Source organism: Triticum urartu, chromosome 5 (assembly GCF_003073215.2).
Source record: "Triticum urartu cultivar G1812 chromosome 5, Tu2.1, whole genome shotgun sequence".
Classification (NCBI taxonomy): Eukaryota; Viridiplantae; Streptophyta; class Magnoliopsida; order Poales; family Poaceae; genus Triticum; species Triticum urartu.
Window position 1 is genome coordinate 557,389,654 of NC_053026.1, and position 20,839 is coordinate 557,410,492.

General features: G+C 47.0%; 2 protein-coding genes across 3 annotated transcripts; one reads left to right on the forward strand and one right to left on the reverse strand.

Annotated features, from left to right (window-relative positions):
* Nucleotides 1-541: 541 nt before the first annotated feature.
* On the reverse strand, nt 542-5,416 carry LOC125510682. 2 transcript variants are annotated; one of them, XM_048675933.1, is made up of 7 exons: nt 5,224-5,416; nt 4,203-4,318; nt 3,464-4,105; nt 3,211-3,296; nt 3,048-3,138; nt 2,515-2,946; nt 542-2,436 (listed from the first exon to the last, which is right to left on the reverse strand). In XM_048675933.1, the coding sequence occupies exons 2-7, from the start codon at nt 4,290-4,292 to the stop codon at nt 874-876; spliced, it is 2,904 nt and encodes a 967-aa protein (XP_048531890.1). In that variant the 5' UTR covers nt 4,293-4,318; nt 5,224-5,416; the 3' UTR covers nt 542-873. The 2 variants fall into 2 exon arrangements, with proteins under 2 accessions (XP_048531890.1, XP_048531888.1); XM_048675931.1 differs by having other exon boundaries at nt 4,203-4,329.
* Nucleotides 5,417-5,528: 112 nt separating this feature from the next.
* On the forward strand, nt 5,529-12,058 carry LOC125510683 (casein kinase II subunit alpha-2-like). The gene is made up of 10 exons (XM_048675934.1): nt 5,529-5,908; nt 6,025-6,154; nt 7,363-7,557; nt 8,256-8,413; nt 8,981-9,071; nt 9,151-9,216; nt 11,266-11,348; nt 11,442-11,505; nt 11,580-11,648; nt 11,744-12,058. Exons 1-10 carry the CDS (start codon nt 5,586-5,588, stop codon nt 11,801-11,803), a joined length of 1,239 nt encoding a protein of 412 aa, XP_048531891.1. The 5' UTR covers nt 5,529-5,585; the 3' UTR covers nt 11,804-12,058.
* The last annotated feature ends 8,781 nt before the right edge of the window (nt 12,059-20,839 follow it).

Here is a 20,839-nt window from a genome sequence, read left to right on the forward strand (position 1 = left end):
CCGGAGCGGCATAAATGCAGCACACGAGCGCGTGATTGCGCTCACGGGCAGGAGGGAGGGGAAGGCTGGGGACAGCGCCTGCCGTGCCCACCTGAGAAGATTTCTCCCCTGGCATCCCATGCCGTTGGGTCGGCCACGCAGGCAGCACGCACGGTCACATCAGCGGCTGGCAGCGGAAGCTTCGCCGGCGCCAGGGAGGGACCGTGACGAGTGCCGTGCCGGCCCAAGGACGGCGTCAGTCGATGCAGCAGAGAGGAGAGGAGGGGAGCACGGCACGACCGACACCAACGGAAGGAGCTTTGCTATAGCTATCACCACCGCCACCGGCCAGGGGTGGAAAATCCTTGTGATTTGGGGTTAGCTGGCGTGTCTTGCTCAGGCTACAACGTCTCCCTCGCTCTCTTGTCTCCTCCGCACCTGCACGTGAGTGATCTGGAACTAGTGGCTCCTCCTGGTGTTGAAGTTTAGGGTCATTATATCAGGAGCGGGGAGCAAAAGGTGCATGGTTTCTAATACCAAATGGGAAATTAAATGGCAAGCATGAGGAAGCCTTTTTGGCTCACAAGGTTCTAAAACCACAGAAATGTAGTATGCTACAAAGCAGAGGACCGGAAAACACAGAAATACAGTCCTAAAAACATGTAAGCAAAGATTTTTCATATCCACTTCTACAAAGTTGGCAAGAAACATTTTTTCATATCCCAGTATGCCCATCCTCCATACAACAACATACATAAGGAAAACCAGCCCTAAAAAAATACTATTGCTTAATAAAACACTCCCTCTGTAAAGAAATGTAAGAGTGTTTAGATCACTAGTGATCTAAAAACGCTCTTATATTTCTTTACGGAGAGTAGATGAGAGGATCAGGAGTCAGGGAGAAGACTGCATTACTTCTGCCTTATTTGTTTTCCTTCTTGTGAATGCGATCATCTGGGCTTGGGCGCTGCCAGTTCTAACATACTGGCAAGTTTGCTCATCAGTTTTCGCATTTCCCTCTATTTTAGTATCTGGGGCATCCGCATTTTCATGCCAAGAAGCCGCCACTTTCCTCCTTTTACTAGATAGTTTATACTCATCAGGATACCCATCACCGGTAGACGTCTCCTTTTCAAGTGTATCGGTTGCTTCGACAGTGAATGAACTAGAACGGTTCTCTCCAACGCTAGTGATATGCACAGCACTTTTATGCAAGACTGCAGGGCCCAAAGCGTTGTTCCCAATTTGGTCATCAACATCCGCTTGCAAGATAAGGTTTTGCGCTGCATCAACAACATGGTCCTCACCGCACCCTGGCACTGCAGCAGCAGCAGCAGGTTCTTCCTGTTCAGAACCTGATGGAGGTCCAGCATCTTCTTGCATTGAACTTGGCTTATCCTCAGAAGCATTCAAGTTCTCTCCAAGTCCAGTGGCATTGAAAGGTCCACCAATCGCCCCCTGACCTGTACTATTGCCTGTTCTCATGCCCACAACGTCATCAACTATATCATCCTTCCCAGATGCACTAGTGACCTTTTGCAGTTGATCATCATGTGAAGATACGCCCAATATCTTGTAAGATTCTGGACCATCCGATGATTTGCTCACAGTTTCCTGACCTGCAACGCTGTCAGGATCAACATGAGTGGCGTCCATGCAATTGTCTTTCCTGAATGCACGAACAATCTCCTCATCTGCACTGTTAATCACAGGTGCATGAACACACTCCTGTGGTTCATGATCAACCTTCTTGCGGATCCTATTGTTATCCATAGGCTCAACATCCTCCTGCGCGTCCACAGTCTCAATGAGAACATAGGAAGTTAGCGGATGGCCTTCTCCATTCTTCATTTCTGCATCTGAAGTCTCCTCCAGCGTAACATCCTTAGGAGACGTATTCATAATCTCAGTCACAGCATCCTCTACCGGTGTGCTCATTATGTCCCGCAGATTGACTTCTGTCGTGGACGCAGAAAGAGGATCTTCTTTCTGATGATGATGCACATCCTCGCTCCAGTTGCTAGTGTCATCTCGTGTAGGACAAGGCCCTACAGCTGTTCCTCCTGCAGGTTGAATTTCCCTCGTTTGGTCCAATTGTAGCATGGAATTTCGCTCCATGCAATCACCAGTGACTTGTTCCAGCTTTGTAACAGTAGCTTGAGCAAAATCCACAGAAGCTGAACAGGTCGTCGCTGATTCAACACTCCCGTTTCTCATTTCAGTTGGAACAACAATTTGCATAACCTGCAGCGGAGTTGAGGGCAGAACCATATGTTGATTCGTGTAGTTTAAGCAGCCTGTTTCATCAGCACATGCTGTGGTAGCAAACTGTGATTTCTCCATTTCAGAAGTAATATACATATCGATATCATTAAGTGATTCTTTGACCCTCTCCCCGTCGATTTCACCTGATAACAACGCTCTAATTCGCCCCTGCACCGTACTTACCAGATCAACCTGTTCATGGTCAAATACACATGTCAAAGACATATAATACAGACAGGAAGATGACAAATACCATTCTAAAATTCTTACCAGAGCTTTCTCGCTGTGCCCAGATAACTGATACGATATAAACGGACACTCTACTGGAGTGGAGATCCATCGACGCGTGATCTGCCAGTACCACTCTAAGTAACAATTCCTTGCATGAGTAGGATCTGAATTCACAGCATTGTGCAGGCCAGCGACTGAATGGAGCCTGTTATCCCATTGCTTAATGTACTTCTCATGGTAGGTAGACCAATCCTCATCTGTTTTTCCCTGCATTGTAACACGCTCAACTGCCTCAACTGGGTCTGGAATGTGCTGCATCATTCCGAATTGTAGTAAGACACGATCAGGCACATGCATTTCCACTATTTGGAAGCAGATTAATGGAGTTCTTGATTGCCAAACTGCAGATCCAAGTGTGCATAGCGCAGGCAGGCCATCGATCAGACTTGGTTTGTACGGGTCCCATGTTATCTAGAGAAAATGCAAAGATGAGCTGTAGCACTGTGCTGCTTATAGTGTGCACGTGGATAAGATGTACTATTTTGCAGTTATGAGAAGTCCTACATTCATACCTGACAATCTGTTATAGTATCAAGCCCATGCCTGTAAAATTCCTGGTCTATGGATCGGACATTTTCACGGTTCTTGAAGGGTACGTCCCATCTGATTATAAAATGATGTTCATTTCCAGGAATAAAATAAAGCAAAACAAAAGGAATGACATACAACACAAACCTGCATCCAAGGGGCTGATCGCCGTTTAGAGATTTATTCTCCAGTCTTTCAGGACGGCCTATCTGGATATGCTCCCATGCCCATATCTGCAATGTGTATTGATTTGCCATTAGTTGCTGTACTAAGAAAAGGTACTGCATGGCTGGGGAAATATACCACTCCTCTGATCCGAAATAATTGTCGCAAGCTGTACACGACTTTGTACTATCGCAGCAGTTCCTCCACGAAAATTAAAGCGGACCGGAGGTAGTACCTGAAGAAGAGTGAGAAAAGCACAACAGTTAGCCTTGCCCTTCATGCTAGCCTTTCCAAGTTCTCTGTAGAGGTGAGCAAGAACAGCAGCCCCCCAAGCCATCTCCCCTGAGGCATCAAAATCACGAAGCAGTGCCAAGTATCTTAAGTGCACTCGAGTCCCACTCGGGTCAGGAAATAAACTGCAGCCAATTTGGTACATTATGTAGGCCCGTGTAGCATGCTCTATTTCTGACTGATTAGCTCTCTCTGGCAAGTTACTGAAAGTGTCATACAACCATGCAATGTTGATAGAACCACCTTTTATCTGTGGAGGTTCTTGGCCTAGTAACTCTAAACACAATTGTTCCCAATGACAGCCTGTTGCGCCAGTCACAGGAGTACCATCTACGCGAAGTCCAGTAAGAATGGCCACATCCTTCAAGAGGACAGCCATCTCTCCAAACCGCAAGTGGAAGGTCTGTGTTTCACGCCGCCACCTTTCGACCAAAGCATTTAACAAAGCATGGTCCAACTGAACCCTCTTCAAGAAACACAGGTGGTAAAATCCAGCTCGCTGCAATATTGCAAGCATTCCCTCATGCTTCACTTCCCATTGGTTAAGTCTTGTGCCATGTTCGATAAACCTAATAGGTTTGTACACCTGCATTTTTAGCCCAAGTGAGCAACAGCAGAAGAGGGTCAATACCTTACTGGAGTATCTTTACAGAAAAACGTAAGGAAAACCTCTAAACTGTTACCTTCCCAACAGATATAGCTTCAGATTTATGAAGCTCCTGCTCTACAAGAACAGATTTATCAACAGGACCAGGATCCAGGTTCTGCTCCATTTACAGCCAGCAGAGAATAGTAGCTGCTGTAATATGCCTAACAAAGAAGGACGGTAATGAGTAATGACCAACACAAGACAGCATATCAGTTCATAAACTGATAAATGCAGTATAGTTTTTTTTGCTAAAATTCCCCTTTTTACCTTCTAAAATGACATGAGTGGCAGTGAATATTCTTCCAGGTTTTATAACCTAAATACCAAAATACACACTCTGGAACCATTTGATTATTATGTTTAGTACTGATTTTACTTCCAGTTCTAGTCCTTTCTTCTCCGTAAAGTTTCAGAAAATTATTCTCCATCATACTAGATTTTTTAATTAAATATTTTTGAATTCCAAAATTGATTTTGAATCAATTTACTTTTATCTTATGCCTCCAATGTGGTCGGACCCTGCGCAAGCGGGAGCTACATGCACCGGGCTGCCCTTTTTTTTTATGCCTCAAATGTGTCACCCCAGACAACAGCCACGGGAGTGGACCAGTTTTGTTGGAGGCGGGGGTAAAAGAAAATGCAATTCACTCATAGGTAGTCAGGTACACATTTTCTCAAAAAAAAAAAGGTAGCGAGGTACAATACTACCAGGCACTCCATAGGCAAGAAATGCAAGAGTGACAACATTCGTATGCTGAGTAGATGCTAGGCCAGGTTAGGGGAACACAGATCACCGTGCATCTGAAACACATGCTTAACCATCAAGCTCCGGTGACAAGAACTTTAACGGCCGTGCCAAAGTTCCAAGGATTTCTGAGCACTGGTAGAATCTACACTCTGCATCTCAAGTATACTACACCATCTCAAAAGCTTCCTGGTTTTTGCCCCAGCCTCACAGAAATGGCCGAGACGCACACGGAAATGCAGCAATGCATTGCGCACAGCGTACACAGCTGCATTGCAAGAAAATGGGGGCATTAGAGCTAGGGTTTGACCTGCGCTCGGGAGGCGTTGCGCCGCCGAGGTTCCCGCTAAGCTCCCCAGCCGGCGTCCATGGCAGCTTGCGCGCGCTCGCCAGCGTAAGTCGTAGGGGAGGCGAAGCCGGCGGCGTGTAGCGGGTTGGGGGCGTAGCCGGCGGCGTGTTGCCCTCCGGCTCCGGCTCCGGGTAAGGTCGTAAGACTGCCTCGGGCTGGACCGAGAGGCCCACTAACGTACGCAGGCCTCGCGGGCTGGGCTTTCATGGGCTCCCCCGTCCCTGTCCCGTGCCGTGCGGCGCGTTGCTCTCTCACGCTCCGCGTCCGCGGCAGGGTGAGGCGTGAGCAGTCCACATCCTGTCGCGCCGTCAAGTAACTGCTACATGGCCTGGTGCGCCCTGCGCAGCCGCCTCCACCCGCTCTCCCCCTCCTCCGCCGCCGCCGCCGCCGCGACGCCCCACCGGCTCCTGCTCTGCCTCCTCTCCACCGCGGCCCCGCGGCACTCCCACGGCCACCACCACCGCCGCCGCCACTCGCCCACCGCCTACGCCGCGGCCGCCGCCGAGTCGCCGCGCCCCATGCCGCCCATCGGCCGCGCCACGCGCCACCCCGCGGGGGCCACCCCCATCGCGCGCGTCTACGCCGACGCCAACTCCCAGCGGCCCAAGGAGTACTGGGACTACGAGGCGCTCGACATCGAGTGGGGGTAAGGAGGCGCGGGAGCCCGTGCGTGACACTCCAGATTTGCTGTTGGCTAGGGTTCGCGCTCTGACGCTGGCTGCCCCTCTGCGGGCGTGCTTTGCTTGCTTGCGTTGCGTGCAGGGAGCAGGATGGGTACGAGGTGCTGCGGAAGGTGGGCAAGGGCAAGTACAGCGAGGTGTTCGAGGGATTACGGACCGGGAGCGAAGAGAGGTGCGTCATCAAGATCCTCAAGCCCGTGAGGAAGAAGAAGGTATGCCTTCATCTTCATGTCTGCAATGCTGCTGTGTCTGTTGTGTTTCTATTGATAGGTTATTGGATGCTAAATCCGAAGAAGGCCAGAGCGCTACAATCTTTTGTTGGATAGTGCAAACTTAACTTCGTACAAATTGTTTTAGGAGTACATCTTAGCATTGGTCGATGTGATTTGGTAATGATTCAGGAGGTTGTGGAACTATTATGTTATCGTGTGTGTTAGAACAATTTCACATGAAGCAGATATTTGGTTTGGATTTTATCCATGCGAAAACAACAGATGCGATTGAAACGGTGAGAAACTAGAGATGTCAAGTTCTGAGAGCCCCCATGCACCATTTCCCCCATCAGCCTTTAATGGCGTGCCACAGTAGCAAACCTCCTATTCTCCCCTTCCCTCCACTTCCCAATCTCACATCTGGTTTTGGTGAAGGGCTCCTTGTAGGTGAGGGCCCTCTACCCCATCCCCCCTCCCTCCTTCTTACGTGTTCATGGGCCAATGAGCTATTGTGTGCATAGGCTGGATGGGGATGCGTCAACAACCACTGCGTCCGGCGTGAGTCAGCAAGCTAAGTCTTTTTGTGGGGGTTCTCATTGGTCACTGGTGAGCAGCATCAGAAGACAAGAAAATTGAAATTAAAATTTTAACTGCGAACAAAAGAGTTGTCCTGTAGTAGATCGCTGTTTGCATGTGTCATCTCTATTTCCTTCTTTCATTGTTAAGCCACCTTGGAACCATGTCCTCAGAACTTCTCAGGGTCATCCTTGCAACTGTCCTTGACTCTGTTCTAGGCCTTCGTAAAAGTTTTTGATTACTGTTCAATTTTTAATTTCAGATGCTGTGTTAACCCTAGCAATTGGGTATCGAAGAAAAAAAATTGAATCTGGTTTCGCTCTATTGCCCATCTAATTGCATATTGAATGATCATGCTCTGATCCTTATTCCCATATAGAAGTTTCTTCCCTTGTATCTAACTTGGGAAATAGTGATTACCAATTGCTTGGTTGTTTCTAGGCATACAATCTTATGAGCTAAGAATGTGTTAGCATATGCCCCACTTTAGGACCAAATACAGTTCAATGATGCACCTGTGCTGATGTGTTTGGTTATCTATTTGCTTCATTGCAAAGTACTGTCATTGCATCTTGTAATGTACCTGGTGTGTCTTACTACCAAGCCTTATTGAATTTTGTATGATGATGCAGATAAAGAGGGAAATAAAGATACTTCAGAACTTATATGGCGGACCTAACATTATAAAGCTACTCGATGTTGTCAGAGATGATGATTCAAAGACACCCAGTCTGATCTTTGAATATGTCAACAATACTGACTTCAGAGTGCTCTACCCCACACTGTCGGATTACGATATCAGATACTATATATTTGAATTATTAAAGGCAAGAATCTGAACTGGGAAAGTATTGACGTGGATAATATTCATATGTTCTTCTCTATATTGATTTTTCTTGGTGCATTTCTGTTTTATTATTTTTAAACTATTAATATTAATATTGCATAATCGATTAACTGTAGAGTATCGTGGCTTGTTTCATTCTAATCATGTTTTCCCAATACATGAATTCTTTTTATCTGTAGTGTGATTTCATAATTGCTGCCTTGCTCCCCTTGTTCTGTAGCTGTATTTAAAAAAAAATACTACTCCTAAGAGTGACATCTCTTTCTACAGACTACACTGATTGAGAGTTAATAGCATACTTAGCTTCTTTCCTTTGATTTTGTTTGGGTTGGTAGAATCTCCCTTTGATTTGTTTGGGTTGGTAGAATCTCATGGGTTGACAAACTCGAATTGCGTCAATGTGTACTTACACACATTACCTACAATATTACTACTCCTTCCGATCCATATTACTTGTCGAGCTTTAGTACAACTTTGTATTAAAGCTGCGACAAGTAATATGGATCAGAGGGAGTACCTATTTTGCAATATTCAAACATATCTGTATGTCATTGGCACAGTTTTGCGAAGCAATTCTGTTGCTGAAGTTTGCACTATTTCAGTGGCCAACACTGGATGCAACATACTGAACAAGCATTTAATTTGATGGTCTTTAACCTTTTCCAGGTGTTTGTGTAGGCACTAGATTTTTCTCACTCACGGGGTATCATGCATCGAGATGTCAAGCCCCACAATATCATGATTGATCATGAGAAACGCCAGCTTCGTCTTATTGATTGGGGTCTCGCTGAGTTCTATCACCCCAGGATGGAATATAATGTTAGAGTTGCTTCAAGGTTAGTCCCACAGGCTCTGAAAATTGGATGTCATTAGACTTATTCAGCTTGCTAGTAACGGTATTTTAATTTTTGTACGCCAGCTGGCGAAAGGGGGATGTGCTGCAAGGCGATTAAGTTGGGTAACGCCAGGGTTTTCCCAGTCACGACGTTGTAAAACGACGGCCAGTGAATTGTAATACGACTCACTATAGGGCGAATTCTAGAGCTCCTTTATGTTGGACCTGCTTGACTTTGCCCATAGCAATTTTAAATTCACCTACCTGACTTATTGGAAAGAGTCGTGTACGGACTCACAGTAGGTTATGTCATTAGAGTATCATCCACATATATAAAGATCAATATAACTGTCTCCAATGTTTCTATTAGTGCCTAGTTGCAACTGCTGGTTGATGTTCTCTATTACTCCCTCCGCCCGGAAATACTTTTCAGAGAAATGAATGTGTCTAGACGTATTTTAGTTCTTGATACATCCATTTTTATCCATTTCTCCTACAAGTATTTTCGGACGAGGGAGTATTTTTCTTCTGTTTATCTGTGGCTTACTGCATCCTGTGCCGTTGACAGATGCTATAAGGGCCCTGAATTACTTGTGGATTTGCTCGATTATGACTACTCGTTAGATTTGTGGAGCCTTGGTTGCATGTTTGCAGCAATGGTAAGGAGCAAGCCTATGATTAGGCAATCATCTCTTATTAACTTATTTCTAATGATACACATTCTGATTTTCTTAACAGATATTTCGTGTCGACCCTTTCTTTCATGGTCAGGATAACTACCAACAATTAGTCAAAATAACCAAGGTATGTTTACAGGTTCTTAAAGCGTCCGACTTCTGTTCTAGTATTTCTCACTGGCATTTTACTCTTACGCTATATATGAAATGACATATTTAATCACGAGCTGTTTGAACTGTAAATTGATTAAATACTAGCAGAGTACCCGTGCATTGCTGCGGACCTTTAATGAACAAACTATGGACACCCACTTTTATTTTGCACTTCCCTCTGACTCGACATCCACTATATTATACACAATTACATACATTCTAACACGGCATGTGTTGCTATGAATCTTAAATAGTCATATCCTGATCGCTAGAGGTAAGTCGCTGTGTTATGGATCTTATATAGGCATACCACAATTGCTAGAACACAAATTATCATCCTTTTCCATTTCCTTTCCCTATGTATGTTCTGCCTCTAGCTCTTCCACGGGTTTGTTATGGCTCCTAATTCCTAAATATTCATACAACAATCGCAAGAAGGTGATGTGTCCTTTTCCTCCCTTTGCTTGCCTCTTGGCTTCATCTCTGACTTCATCGCAAATATGCCTTTGCTCTGTTCTGTTGGGAATGAGTTGCTTTGAATATAGACATGAAACAATAACAACAAGAAGATGATACTCCCTCTGTCCCAAAATAAGTGTCTCAACTTTGTACTAACTTTAGTACAAAGCTGTACTAAGGTTGAGACACTTATTTTGGGACGGAGGGAGTACATCGTTTTCCTCCTCGTCCTTCGCCTCTCGGATTTGTCGTTGCTTGTCATTCTGCGGTTGCCTCATCCTGTGTTGGGTCGTGCTGTTAGCACCAAAGGTGAGACTGAGAATAATGCAACGCATCATGGAGTTTTTATGGGAAAATGTACCAACATGTCACTCATCTTCTAATATCTATACTACATGGCATTCATGTGTCACTCATCTCTCTAGTTTTGTCCACCTATCACCTCAAATAATACTAACCAAATAACACAATTTATTTGATTCCAAGAATCAAAACACTGCATAATTTTCTCAACTTAATGGGCATGTCGATTACTGGTATGCACTTCAACATGCAGAATTGTAGGGAAGACCTTAACCACCGCTTGGGACATAACCCGAGAGCACCATTAAGAAAAATGTCCTCATACTGAGACGAAAAATAGACGCATCAGGCTTGTTTACAAGCTGATTCTGCATTTCACAGGAATCAAGGATTCAGTTATCATGAAAAAAATAGATTGTCAAGAGGGATTGCCTCAAGCTATACGCCTACATCTTATGGCTTTGTAACTTTAGCCTTGCAACTTACTCTTGGGCCATCATAGCCATGCCCTGTACTCCCTCTGTTCCTAAATATTTGTCTTTTTAGAGATTTCAAATGGACTAGCACATACGGATGTACATAGACATATTTTAGAGTGTAGATTCACTCATTTGGCTCCGTATGTAGTCACTTGTTGAAATCTCTAGAAAGACAAATATTTAGGAACGGAGGGAGTACAACACACTGCTGACAGTGCTTAAATAGTACCACAGTATCTTATTGCATACACAGTTGTGGTGTATGCATTGCCTTGTAAACATGAATGCTAAACTTATTATGATAAATTGATCATCACCGAGGCTTGTTTTCCCAAAGAAGGGCTTTAGTTAGATTTCCCTGCTCATCCAAAGGGATTGGCCCAAATGACTGCAGCATATGCTAGTGCTGATTTTAGGAAGCCTGTCTAGCATTGTTTATGGCATGTCTATATGCTCTTTCAGAATATGTAATCCTATACAGGTTTTGCAGTATTCCCTTTTGTTGCTGACTGGCACCATATATGTTGTTTCAGTTTTACAGTAATTTTTTTCCGGCAGTTTTAGTTGAACAGTTAGCTCTTGTTCCAATGCGCTAAAGAAATGGTTGTTCAGCACCTTTAATAATCCTATTTCATAGCAATGGCCTAACGGCGAGATGAATTATGATACTCCCTTCTCTTGTTCCAAAGAATCAATGCTTTCTGCAGTCCACTTTTCTGAATGAAACAACTACTAATATAACTTGATACGACTAATGTATGCACTACATGGTGCTGCTGTAGGTTCTTGGGACAGAAGATTTCCACCGGTACCTTGAAAAATACGGTCTTCGGCTTGACCCGCAGCTTGAAATGCTTGTTGGAAGGTCAGGGATTGATTTGGATTATCCTTGGGGGAATTATTTTCAGAAGAACAGTTAACATAACAGCAAGATCTAACTATATATTTATGGCTGCAGACACAGGAAGAAGCCATGGGAGAAATTTGTTGACTCAGGGAACAGACACTTAGTGAGCCCTGAGGTGACTCACGTTCCTTTACTCAACCTGGTCCACTACTCATTGGATGTGTTATTGACATGTTTTCACTTGTGCAGGCTATTGATTTTCTAGACAAGCTTCTTCGTTATGACCACCAGGAAAGGCTTACAGCAAAGGAAGCCATGGTATCTTTCCCACTCGTACATCCAAGAATCATTTTGCCTTATCAATACGAGATACAGTTTCTACAATGTTTGACACTTAAAATGTTGCTATGCAGGCGCATCCCTATTTCAACCCAGTAAGAGGCTCTGAAAGCACCCGGGAGAATGTTCAATAGTTATTTGCACCATTGTTGTGTGTAGAACCTGGCATATTTGACAATTTTGAAATAGCATGTCGAACGTATAGACTAACACAGAATGAGTGTATTCGATTATCAAGGGGCATCCATGGTTTATCCAGAAGGAAAAAAAACCCGCCTTGAACGGCATGTAATTGTCATGTCATTTTTTTATTTGAATTAATTCTTATTTCGCTGTTGACTGCTCTGAATTATTTTTTATCAATAAGAATCTATGTCAGTTAAAAGTAATGGGTTATACATCTTTACCCATAAATCTTGGGCATCATCATTATTCTCATTGTTTTGCTCAGATTTGCGAGGTGCTCAGTTATTTCACTACGAGTTCCCTGATCTATGTACATGCACGTTCCTTGATCTTACATGTATGCCTGTTGCAATTGTTGGTTGTTTTTTGGTGGTGCCTTGTGGTATGTTTGCTGCGCAAGCATCGGATGTCCTGCAGCACGGTCAATTTTCGAGATGTCCCAGCACTTTGTGCGCTTCAGACTCGTCGATTTAAACGTCTGAAGTTCCTGAAAATAAAAGATTTAAACGTGTGAAGTGCTTAAAAAAGAGTCGAAATAGCTGTACCCGTGCACGTTTTCCACAGGACACGTTGTCATCAGACCCTCGGCGTGGGCCGGTGCTCTACCGCACGGTGCCATGGCCAGTTGCATGCAGACTCGTACTGCGTCGTGGTCCCTGGCCTAAACAACGGAAACAGGATGCTATGGCCTCGCACATGTCCTACGGGTGCCCTCAGGGCATCTTCAACGACGACACACAATTTTTTTTTCCGCATTCATTCGTAGACAACAAGGCTTTAAATAATTAGACGCTATCCACCCGTAGTCGCATATGTTTCAAACCAAATTTTAACTAACTATACAAAATTCATGGAAAACGCCCGATATTCATCAAAATTTCGATAGAAAATAGCGTAAATCATTCGTATAGCATGCAAATTAAGTCTAGTACAACAATGTTTCTAATTCGATTAGATTCCGGATGTCCAACAAGTTTTTCAAGAACAGATCATGTCGTTTCACACAAACTCCCCCTTCAGCAACAGTGTGTGCATGTAAATGGCCGTCCATCTGTCTTGTGATACACCACGGCCATACGTGCGTGCTACATATAATGTGTAGACCAACATTAAGTAAATGAATCGATCAACAAATTGAGCAAAAGGAAGTAAAACCTACCATCTCCGCCATGTCCGGGTGCAATGGCTACCTTGCCTTGAGCCGACTAACCAAGTTGTAAAACTTGATGACGCTAACCTAGATAGCGCGCCAGTGATACGACAATGACCTCACGTTGCGTTGCTGAACGGTGTACATGTCGTAGGGTGCAATGTGCTTTCGTGCGTGAAACTTTTCATGTGCTTGCTCCCATAAGGGCTCCCCTCTGCTCCTGCCTATGAAATCCGCGGATACGGCCAGCCACGCATAGCACAACAACTCAGCCTCCATGGTCAAATAACTCACCATCCCTCGTATTCTAAGAAATGACAGAGCATTCAAAAATAAGTTCAATGGCATTTTACCGAACACCTGCCGGACGTGGTGTCCGCCATGGAGGTCGTTGACAAGGGAGGAGTGTACATGGTAACCTGGGTACAAACAACTCCAGGGTGGAAAGCTCTGTCGAAACGACGAGTGGGCACGTCGGTGCTAGTTGTGGACGTCCACAATACCTCTGTGGCGGCCGAAGACGAACATCAGCGGCGGCGGAGGTGGAGGGTGCAGATGCAAAGTGGGGGGGAGGGAGAAGAGAGGGGGGGGGAGGGGAGATTGGGTGGGCCGAAGGTGTCGGAGTCCGGACTCCCGCAAACCTCTCACACTTTTTTGTCTTCAATTTACAGAAGAAACCGGACCGTCTCAGGGACCGATACATGTGGGTGTTCGATGACTTCCAGAGTGTTGTGAAAGGTTTGCGGGTGTGTGTTGAAGATGCCCTCATGCACCACACCGTCCACGGAGACCAAGATTTGGGCATCGGCACCACATGTACTTGCCTTTGTGTGACAGCGTTGCGTGCCTGCTCCTGGTACGGTAAAGCCACGACATGGTGGTCCTGTGTGCCCCGGCCGGCGGCCCGCGGCCGACCGACGCCGGCCGGCCCCCGTCTAGGGGTAGAGTTTTAGGGTCTGGTTCACACTACTTTGTGTTGTCAATTCAAGTGCTTTACAGCCTCCAAAGCTTTGTTTCTTGTCTTCTTCCTCTCATGTCCCGGCTAGGACTCTTTCCTTTTCCTTTGCGGCCGTATTCAGTACACTAGTTAGGTTGGAATGCCTGGATCATTGCTGGTTGGTTTTGTGACAGGTTATTAGTTAAATTTCAGTGCTTCCCGGTTCCCGCTCAAATCCATTCCGTTGATCCGGAGATGATTTGTGCCACGCACCATCGGTTCCAGTTCAAATTGATATTGACAGCTTCATTCTCGCCCGGTTTTCTGTTGATTAACTGAGCAACTCATCTGTGCTCAAGTAATCAATAAGTCAAATATTTTTGCTTTCGTGTTGGAAAAAAAGAAGAAAAGAATTGACGGTCGAACCAGCCACGGCCACAACCCAGATTGTCTTGTTTTGTGCACCCGGGACGTCTGTTCAGACTACGGACCGCCTATTCAAAATCATGTGTTGGTGTAATTAAGTGTCCCGAGAGTTTTGGAGATTGTTAAATAGAAACACTGCAAGACTAATGTATTTACTAGTGCACATAGAGAGATTAGGTCCCTGGAGTTGAGAGAAGTTTGCTATAAACTCAGAAGATTATTACCTGCGAAGGAGTAGAGAAGAATGCTAAGGCCAACTCCAACGCCTGACCTCAAATGGTCCGCTCGTGTCCGTTTGGGGGGTAACGGATAAAGCAGGCCTTCCAACAAGCGGCCGCAAACGGACCGTCGTCTGTTTTCTGCCCATTTTCGACCAATTCCTGACCCAACTTTGAGCCGAGTTTGCGGCCGAACGGACACGCGCGGACGCGAGCGGCGCGTGCCCTTGTCCTGCCCTGACCCGCCCGTTGGGGAGACATGCCCTCCCTTTTCTCTTCCTCTTCCTCCCTCCGGCCCCTGACATTGCCGCTGCCACCACCCTTCCCAGCCGCGTCGTCTTCCACAAGGGCCGTCCCAACCAGCACCACGCCATGCCATAGCTGTCTCCGCATCGGCGTTCCGGTAAACATTTGGCCGACATTCTCCTTGTTGCCGGTGGGAGAGAAACTACGGCTGCCGGCGTCGCCCGTCGTCCCCAACCTCTTCCGGCCGGCCGTTCGTTGCCGCAGGGCGCCCTCCAGCACCAGCGACCCCCAAAACCAGCACCAGCACTACCAGTTCCAGTTCAAACTGATGTTGACAGCTTGATTTTTGCCAGGTTTTCTGTTGATTAACCGAGCAACTCTTTTGTGCTTAAGTAATCAACGAGACAAATATTTTTGCCTCCGTCTCGAAAAAAAATGAATTGATGGTCAAACCAGCCATGGCCACAACCCAGATTGTCTTGTTTTGTGCACCCGGGGTCGTCTGTTTGGACTTTGGACCGCCTATTCAAAATCATGTGTTGGTGTAATTTGAGTGCTCCTAGAGTTTGGAAGATTGTTGGACAGAAACAGTGTGGGACTAATGTGTTTGCTAGTGCACATATAGAGATTAGGTCCCTGGAGCTGGAGTTCAGAGAAGTTTGCCATAAACTCGGAAGACTATTATCTGCGAAGCAAAGAAGAATGCTAAGGTAATCGAGAAGATTGCTATCGAAGAGTTTGCGCATCAAAGATGATCCCCAAAAATATTGTTGAGTTGAAGCAATTAGTATGCGAGGCGTCCGAGAGCAAATGACTGCAGTGCAGAAGACGAAGTGAAGACGTAGCATTTATTGCTTTGTTTCATTTTTCTTTCATTGGGTCATAGGACCACCGTACTATTAAGAGTGATCAATGTTTCGAGACTTATGTCTGTATGATGCTTAACTGAAAATTATCCCAAGTGAGACAAGAGAAATCTCTTCGTGCCAAAAATAATTACTTGCCAGCCAGAGACGAAGTTCTTCTATGCTACGACGAAATTGCTCTAGCAGAGGAGGCAACTTTGCTTGTTCCTCAAGTAAAGTTGTCGGGTGCATTTGAAATCCGACTGTTGGCTATTGGCTGGGCTCGAGGGCCCAAATGGTAATTTCACCCTCGGGGTCGCAAGGGTGAAATTACCAACCCCCGCTTGCCGTTTCAATCGGGTGTACTATGGTTGTTGGAGTTGCAATATTGGGTGTGACCGGTCATCGTCCGCAAACGTGCCCGGACGCTTCTGCGGGCGTTTGACAACTCAACTTAGGTAACCGTGGTTGTAGTTGGTCTTAGGGCAACTCCAACGCTGACCCACAAATTGACCCCCGCATCCATCCACGGACAGAGGGAGGGGGAGTCCGCGGATAAGTTCCATTTATGTTGGTCTAGTGACAGGGCTCTCTTGAAGCTTTAGCCTTCCTCTAGCCTAGACCTCGCTTCTTTTCATTAATGACATCTGGTCCGGTCTCTAGTTCGGATGCTGGAGCTAGTCATCCAATGCTATCCGCATACAATTCAAACAAGGTTTAAAATAATCGACGAATTACATGCAAACCCAATGATTTTCATTCAAACCGAACGAAAAACATTTACATTTCCGACATATTTTAGCTAAACTATACCGGACTAGTTAAACCTAGTCTAAAATACCGGCCGCAACGGATCTCCACTCCCACGACATGTCTTCCCCATGTCCGGAGCCCGCTTGCGGGAATGTCGGGAGCCCTAGAGAGATATGCTTCAGTGAGAGGAGAAGAATAGCCTCCGTCTTGTTCAGTAGCGTCGCTCATAAGAGTGGCACCGGAGGGATATGCTTCAGCCAGAGGGGAAGGGTGGCCTCCTCTTCCGTGCAACACGGATCAAGGTTGGTTTTAGGGGCGGGGCACGACGGTGGCCTGCGAAGCGGGCAAGACACCGGCTGTGCACGCTAGTGATGCATCGGCGGTGGCCTTCCTGGGAACCAAGCAGTGTCGGCCTCCCATGTTCTACTTTTCCTGGATGTTGGCGGCGACCGCGAACGTGCTGACGGCGGCCTCGTGGATCTCCGCAAAGCCGGCTTCTTTCTCCGTTGGCAGGGCGCGGTTCCGCAAACGTTGATGGCGGATGGCACAGATGCAAGCCGGGATGAGCGGTACGACACAACCTCGTCCACGGCAGCCACGATGTCCGTGCCCCCCTCCCCCTACCGGCCTGGACCAACTTTCACTCCTCCGCGAGCTGGCTTGGAGCGGCAAGTTGCTGAGCCAGGTATCGGCTTGGAGCCTCGCCCATGGTATTGGGGGCCTGGAGCGGCAAGGGAGGTGGAGAAGTGAGTTGCCTGGCTCATATCCGGTGGTCTCGGCAGACCACCTAGCCAACTTTTTGTTGGGGAACGTTGCAGAAAACAAAAAATTTCCTACGGTTTCACCAAGATCTATCTATGAGTTCATCTAGCAATGAGTGATCGGATTGCATCTACATACCTTTGTAGATCACGCGCGGAAGCGTTCAAAGAACGGGGATGAGGAAGTCGTACTCGACGTGATCCAAATCACCGGAGATCCTAGCGCCGAACGGACGGCACCTCCGTGTTCAACACACGTACGGTCAGCGTGACGTCTCCTCCTTCTTGATCCAGCAAGGGGGAAGGAGAGGTTGATGAAGATCCAGCAGCACGACGGCGTGGTGGAGGATGCAGGGGGTCACCGCAGCAGGGCTTCGCCGTTATACTGCGAGAGGGAGAGGTGTAGCAGGGGAGAGGGAGGCGCCAAGACTCAAGGGTGCGGCTGCCCCCTCCCTCCCCCCTTTATATAGGCCCCCTAGGGGTGCGCCGGCCCTAGGAGATGGGATCTCCTAGGGGGGGGGGGCGGCCAAGGGGTGGAGTGCCCCCCAAGCCAGGTGGGGCGCCCCCCGACCCTAGGGTTCCCAACCCTAGGCGCATGGGGTGGGCCAAGGGGGGTGCACCAGCCCACTATGGGCTGGTTCCCCTCCCCACTTTGGCCCATGGGGCCCTTCGGGATGGGTGGCCCCACCCGGTGGACCCTCGGGACCCTTCCGGTGGTCCCGGTACAATACCGGTGACCCCCGAAACTCTCCCGATGGCCGAAACTGCACTTCCTATATATAATTCTTCACCTCCGGACCATTCCGGGACTCCGAACAACTTTCGGGTTACTGCATATTCATATCTCTACAACCCTAGCGTCACCGAACCTTAAGTGTGTAGACCCTACGGGTTCGGGAGACATGTAGACATGACCGAGATGGCTCTCCGGTTAATAACCAACAGCAGGATCTGGATACCCATGTTGGCTCCCACATGCTCCTCGATGATCTCATCGGATGAACCACGATGTCGAGAATTCAAGCAACCCCGTATACAATTCCCTTTGTCAATCGGTACGTTACTTGCCCGAGATTCGATCGTCGGTATCCCAATACCTCGTTCAATCTCGTTACCGGCAAGTCACTTTACTCGTACCGTAATGCATGATCCCGTGACCAGACACTTGGTCACTTTGAGCTCATTATGATGATGCATTACCGAGTGGGCCCAGAGATACCTCTCCGTCATACGGAGTGAAAAATCCCTGTCTTGATCCGTGTCAACCCAACAGACACTTTCGGAGATACCCATAGTATACCTTTATAGTCACTCAGTTACGTTGTGACGTTTGGTACACCCAGAGCACTCCTACGGTATCCGGGAGTTACACGATCTCATGGTCTAAGGAAAAGATACTTGACATTGAAAAAACTCTAGCAAACGAACTATACGATCTTGTGCTATGTTTAGGATTGGGTCTTGTCCATCACATCATTCTCCTAATGATGTGATCTCGTTATCAATGACATCCAATGTCCATAGTCAGGAAACCTTGACTATCTGTTGATCAACGAGCTAGTCAACTAGAGGTTTACTAGGGACATGTTGGTGTCTATGTATTCACACATGTATTACGATTTCCGGATAACACAATTATAGCATGAATAAAAGACAATTATCATGAACAAGGAAATATAATAATAATCCTTTTATTATTGCCTCTAGGGCATATTTCCAACACTTTTATGCCAGAGAACTCCTCTTCCTGCTCGCCGGATGACATGGTGATTGTGGAGAACATGTTGCAAGGAGGAGATGAGGAGCGGAGGTGTGGTGCGATTCTTCACCCGGCGTCCGGCCTCGTTTAAATAGCGGGCTAACACAAGGAGTCAACCGACGTTGTGTTTAATGTCGGCCGGCTTGTGAACGGACGTGTGGCCGGAATAGGTTTCTCAGCACATGTGCGTGTTTAATGGAGTTACGCATGCAATCTGTAGCCATTTGAATGTGGCGAGAAGGCATGTTCAGCCCAGCGTGCAGGAGCGGCGCTCTCTCGGTTGGCACGCCGCTTCAATGCCGATAGTGAGAGGTTGCATCCACTCTAGGCCGGCGTCAATGCACGCAGCTAGCGTCAGGCGGCAATGCACATTGGCGCGGGAGGAGGGTTTTGGGTGGGCCACGGTTGCGAAACGCGGACGTGGCAACGGCCCGAACACCCACAACACCGCCACTTTGTCTTCGGTTTACGAAAAAAAATACGTCCGGACTGGCCTGCGGATAGATGTAGGATTGTGTTGGATGTCAAAACATGTCCGGACTGTGCGGTCCGGACGGTTATGAGCCGTTAGGGGGTTCACGTTAAAGATGCCCTAAGTGGTTTGTTTTCTTGCACGTTCCCGCTGGCAGATCTATCAATGGAAAAAAAAAAATACCCTGGCGCTTGCTACTGTACGTGGTGCAGAATGTGGCAACGAGGTCATAGGAATAGGATTACTAGACTATGTGTCCAGTTGCAATTCAATAATTTGGCCACAACTTAGCATCTACTCCAGTACTGCTGATTAGTTCGTCTAGCCCGAGAAGCTTGCGAATCAATCGACCGCCATGCGACGTGATAAAATTCGATCGGCCTGTCGTTCGGGAGCTGCTCCAACTGGCATGCATACAAGCCGTCCGACCACTGGACACCAGAAGGCTGGCTCTGCGTCCATGTCTCCGCTTGTAAACCACCCGTCAGAATGCGCCACCGTGATACTATCGACCAGCAGCAGCATAATACGAGATTGATCGTCTTGTCCGAGACAAAATCGGATCGTATCATTTCACGTACACTGCTCCCCTAAAGAAACGTAACAAGACACTGCCCAATACGTACCGTGTGTGTTGATCACGACCGACCAATCCCAGGAGATACCGGGCTCATTAGCTTTGCATTGCAGCATGCTCATGAAAATGGCGTACTAGTGGCGATCAATGGATCTTGAACGGAGTATGGATCAGTACCGAAGTCAAAATTTGGTCGATGGTCTCGATGCTTGATGAAACCTATAGACCACTAACGCAAAGTTGGCGATGGTCCAGGACACTTGGGTAGCGGCTACGGTAGATCTGCCGTGCGACCCGATCGATATGCATGCTCCAACCTGGGACCATAATTAATACCGAAAGGTTAATCTAATCCATGGACGCATCGAGCCACGTAAAAACCTGCCTTTGCAGTACTCCTCGTATGCCACTTGCACAGTGTGGAGCGTGGAGTCAAAGCACCACGCTCTAGGTCACCAGTGAAGAAATGCGAGGATTAACTTTGTCTAGTAGAGTATTTAATCAGTCCGTGCTCCACGAGATCGGCGTTTAACAGGGCACTAATCCAGGATTAGAGCGAGGCTGCTTCCTAGATGCCTAGTGGTCGCTGATGATTGTCGTTTTAAAATTGTGATTCTTGGAGGGAGAAGAGGTTTCATATGGTCCATGACTCACATGTGAGCTTTCATGAGGGACCGGGGCTTCGTATCCGGCACGACAACGATGGTGGTTCACTACCTCGTGTCTGGTAACTCACTAAATATGAAGTATAAGTCTTTTTAGACATTTCAAATGAATTACAATATATGGATGTAGATATATTTTAGAGTGTAGATTTACTCATTTTTGCTTCGTATGTAG

What these genes read in the sequence shown, in the direction of transcription:
- LOC125510682 (XM_048675933.1), bottom strand. Translation starts at nt 4,292, where the DNA reads ATGGAGCAGAACCTGGATCCTGGTCCTGTTGATAAATCTGTTCTTGTA. An exon ending in ATACTATAACAGATTGTCAG is followed by an intron (nt 2,947 to 3,047) that starts GTATGAATGTAG and finishes CATTTTCTCTAG; the next exon opens with ATAACATGGGACCCGTACAA. An exon ending in GGCACAGCGAGAAAGCTCTG is followed by an intron (nt 2,437 to 2,514) that starts GTAAGAATTTTA and finishes GACCATGAACAG; the next exon opens with GTTGATCTGGTAAGTACGGT.
- LOC125510683 (XM_048675934.1), top strand. Translation starts at nt 5,586, where the DNA reads ATGGCCTGGTGCGCCCTGCGCAGCCGCCTCCACCCGCTCTCCCCCTCC. An exon ending in GTTGCATGTTTGCAGCAATG is followed by an intron (nt 9,072 to 9,150) that starts GTAAGGAGCAAG and finishes TTTTCTTAACAG; the next exon opens with ATATTTCGTGTCGACCCTTT. An exon ending in AATTAGTCAAAATAACCAAG is followed by an intron (nt 9,217 to 11,265) that starts GTATGTTTACAG and finishes GTGCTGCTGTAG; the next exon opens with GTTCTTGGGACAGAAGATTT.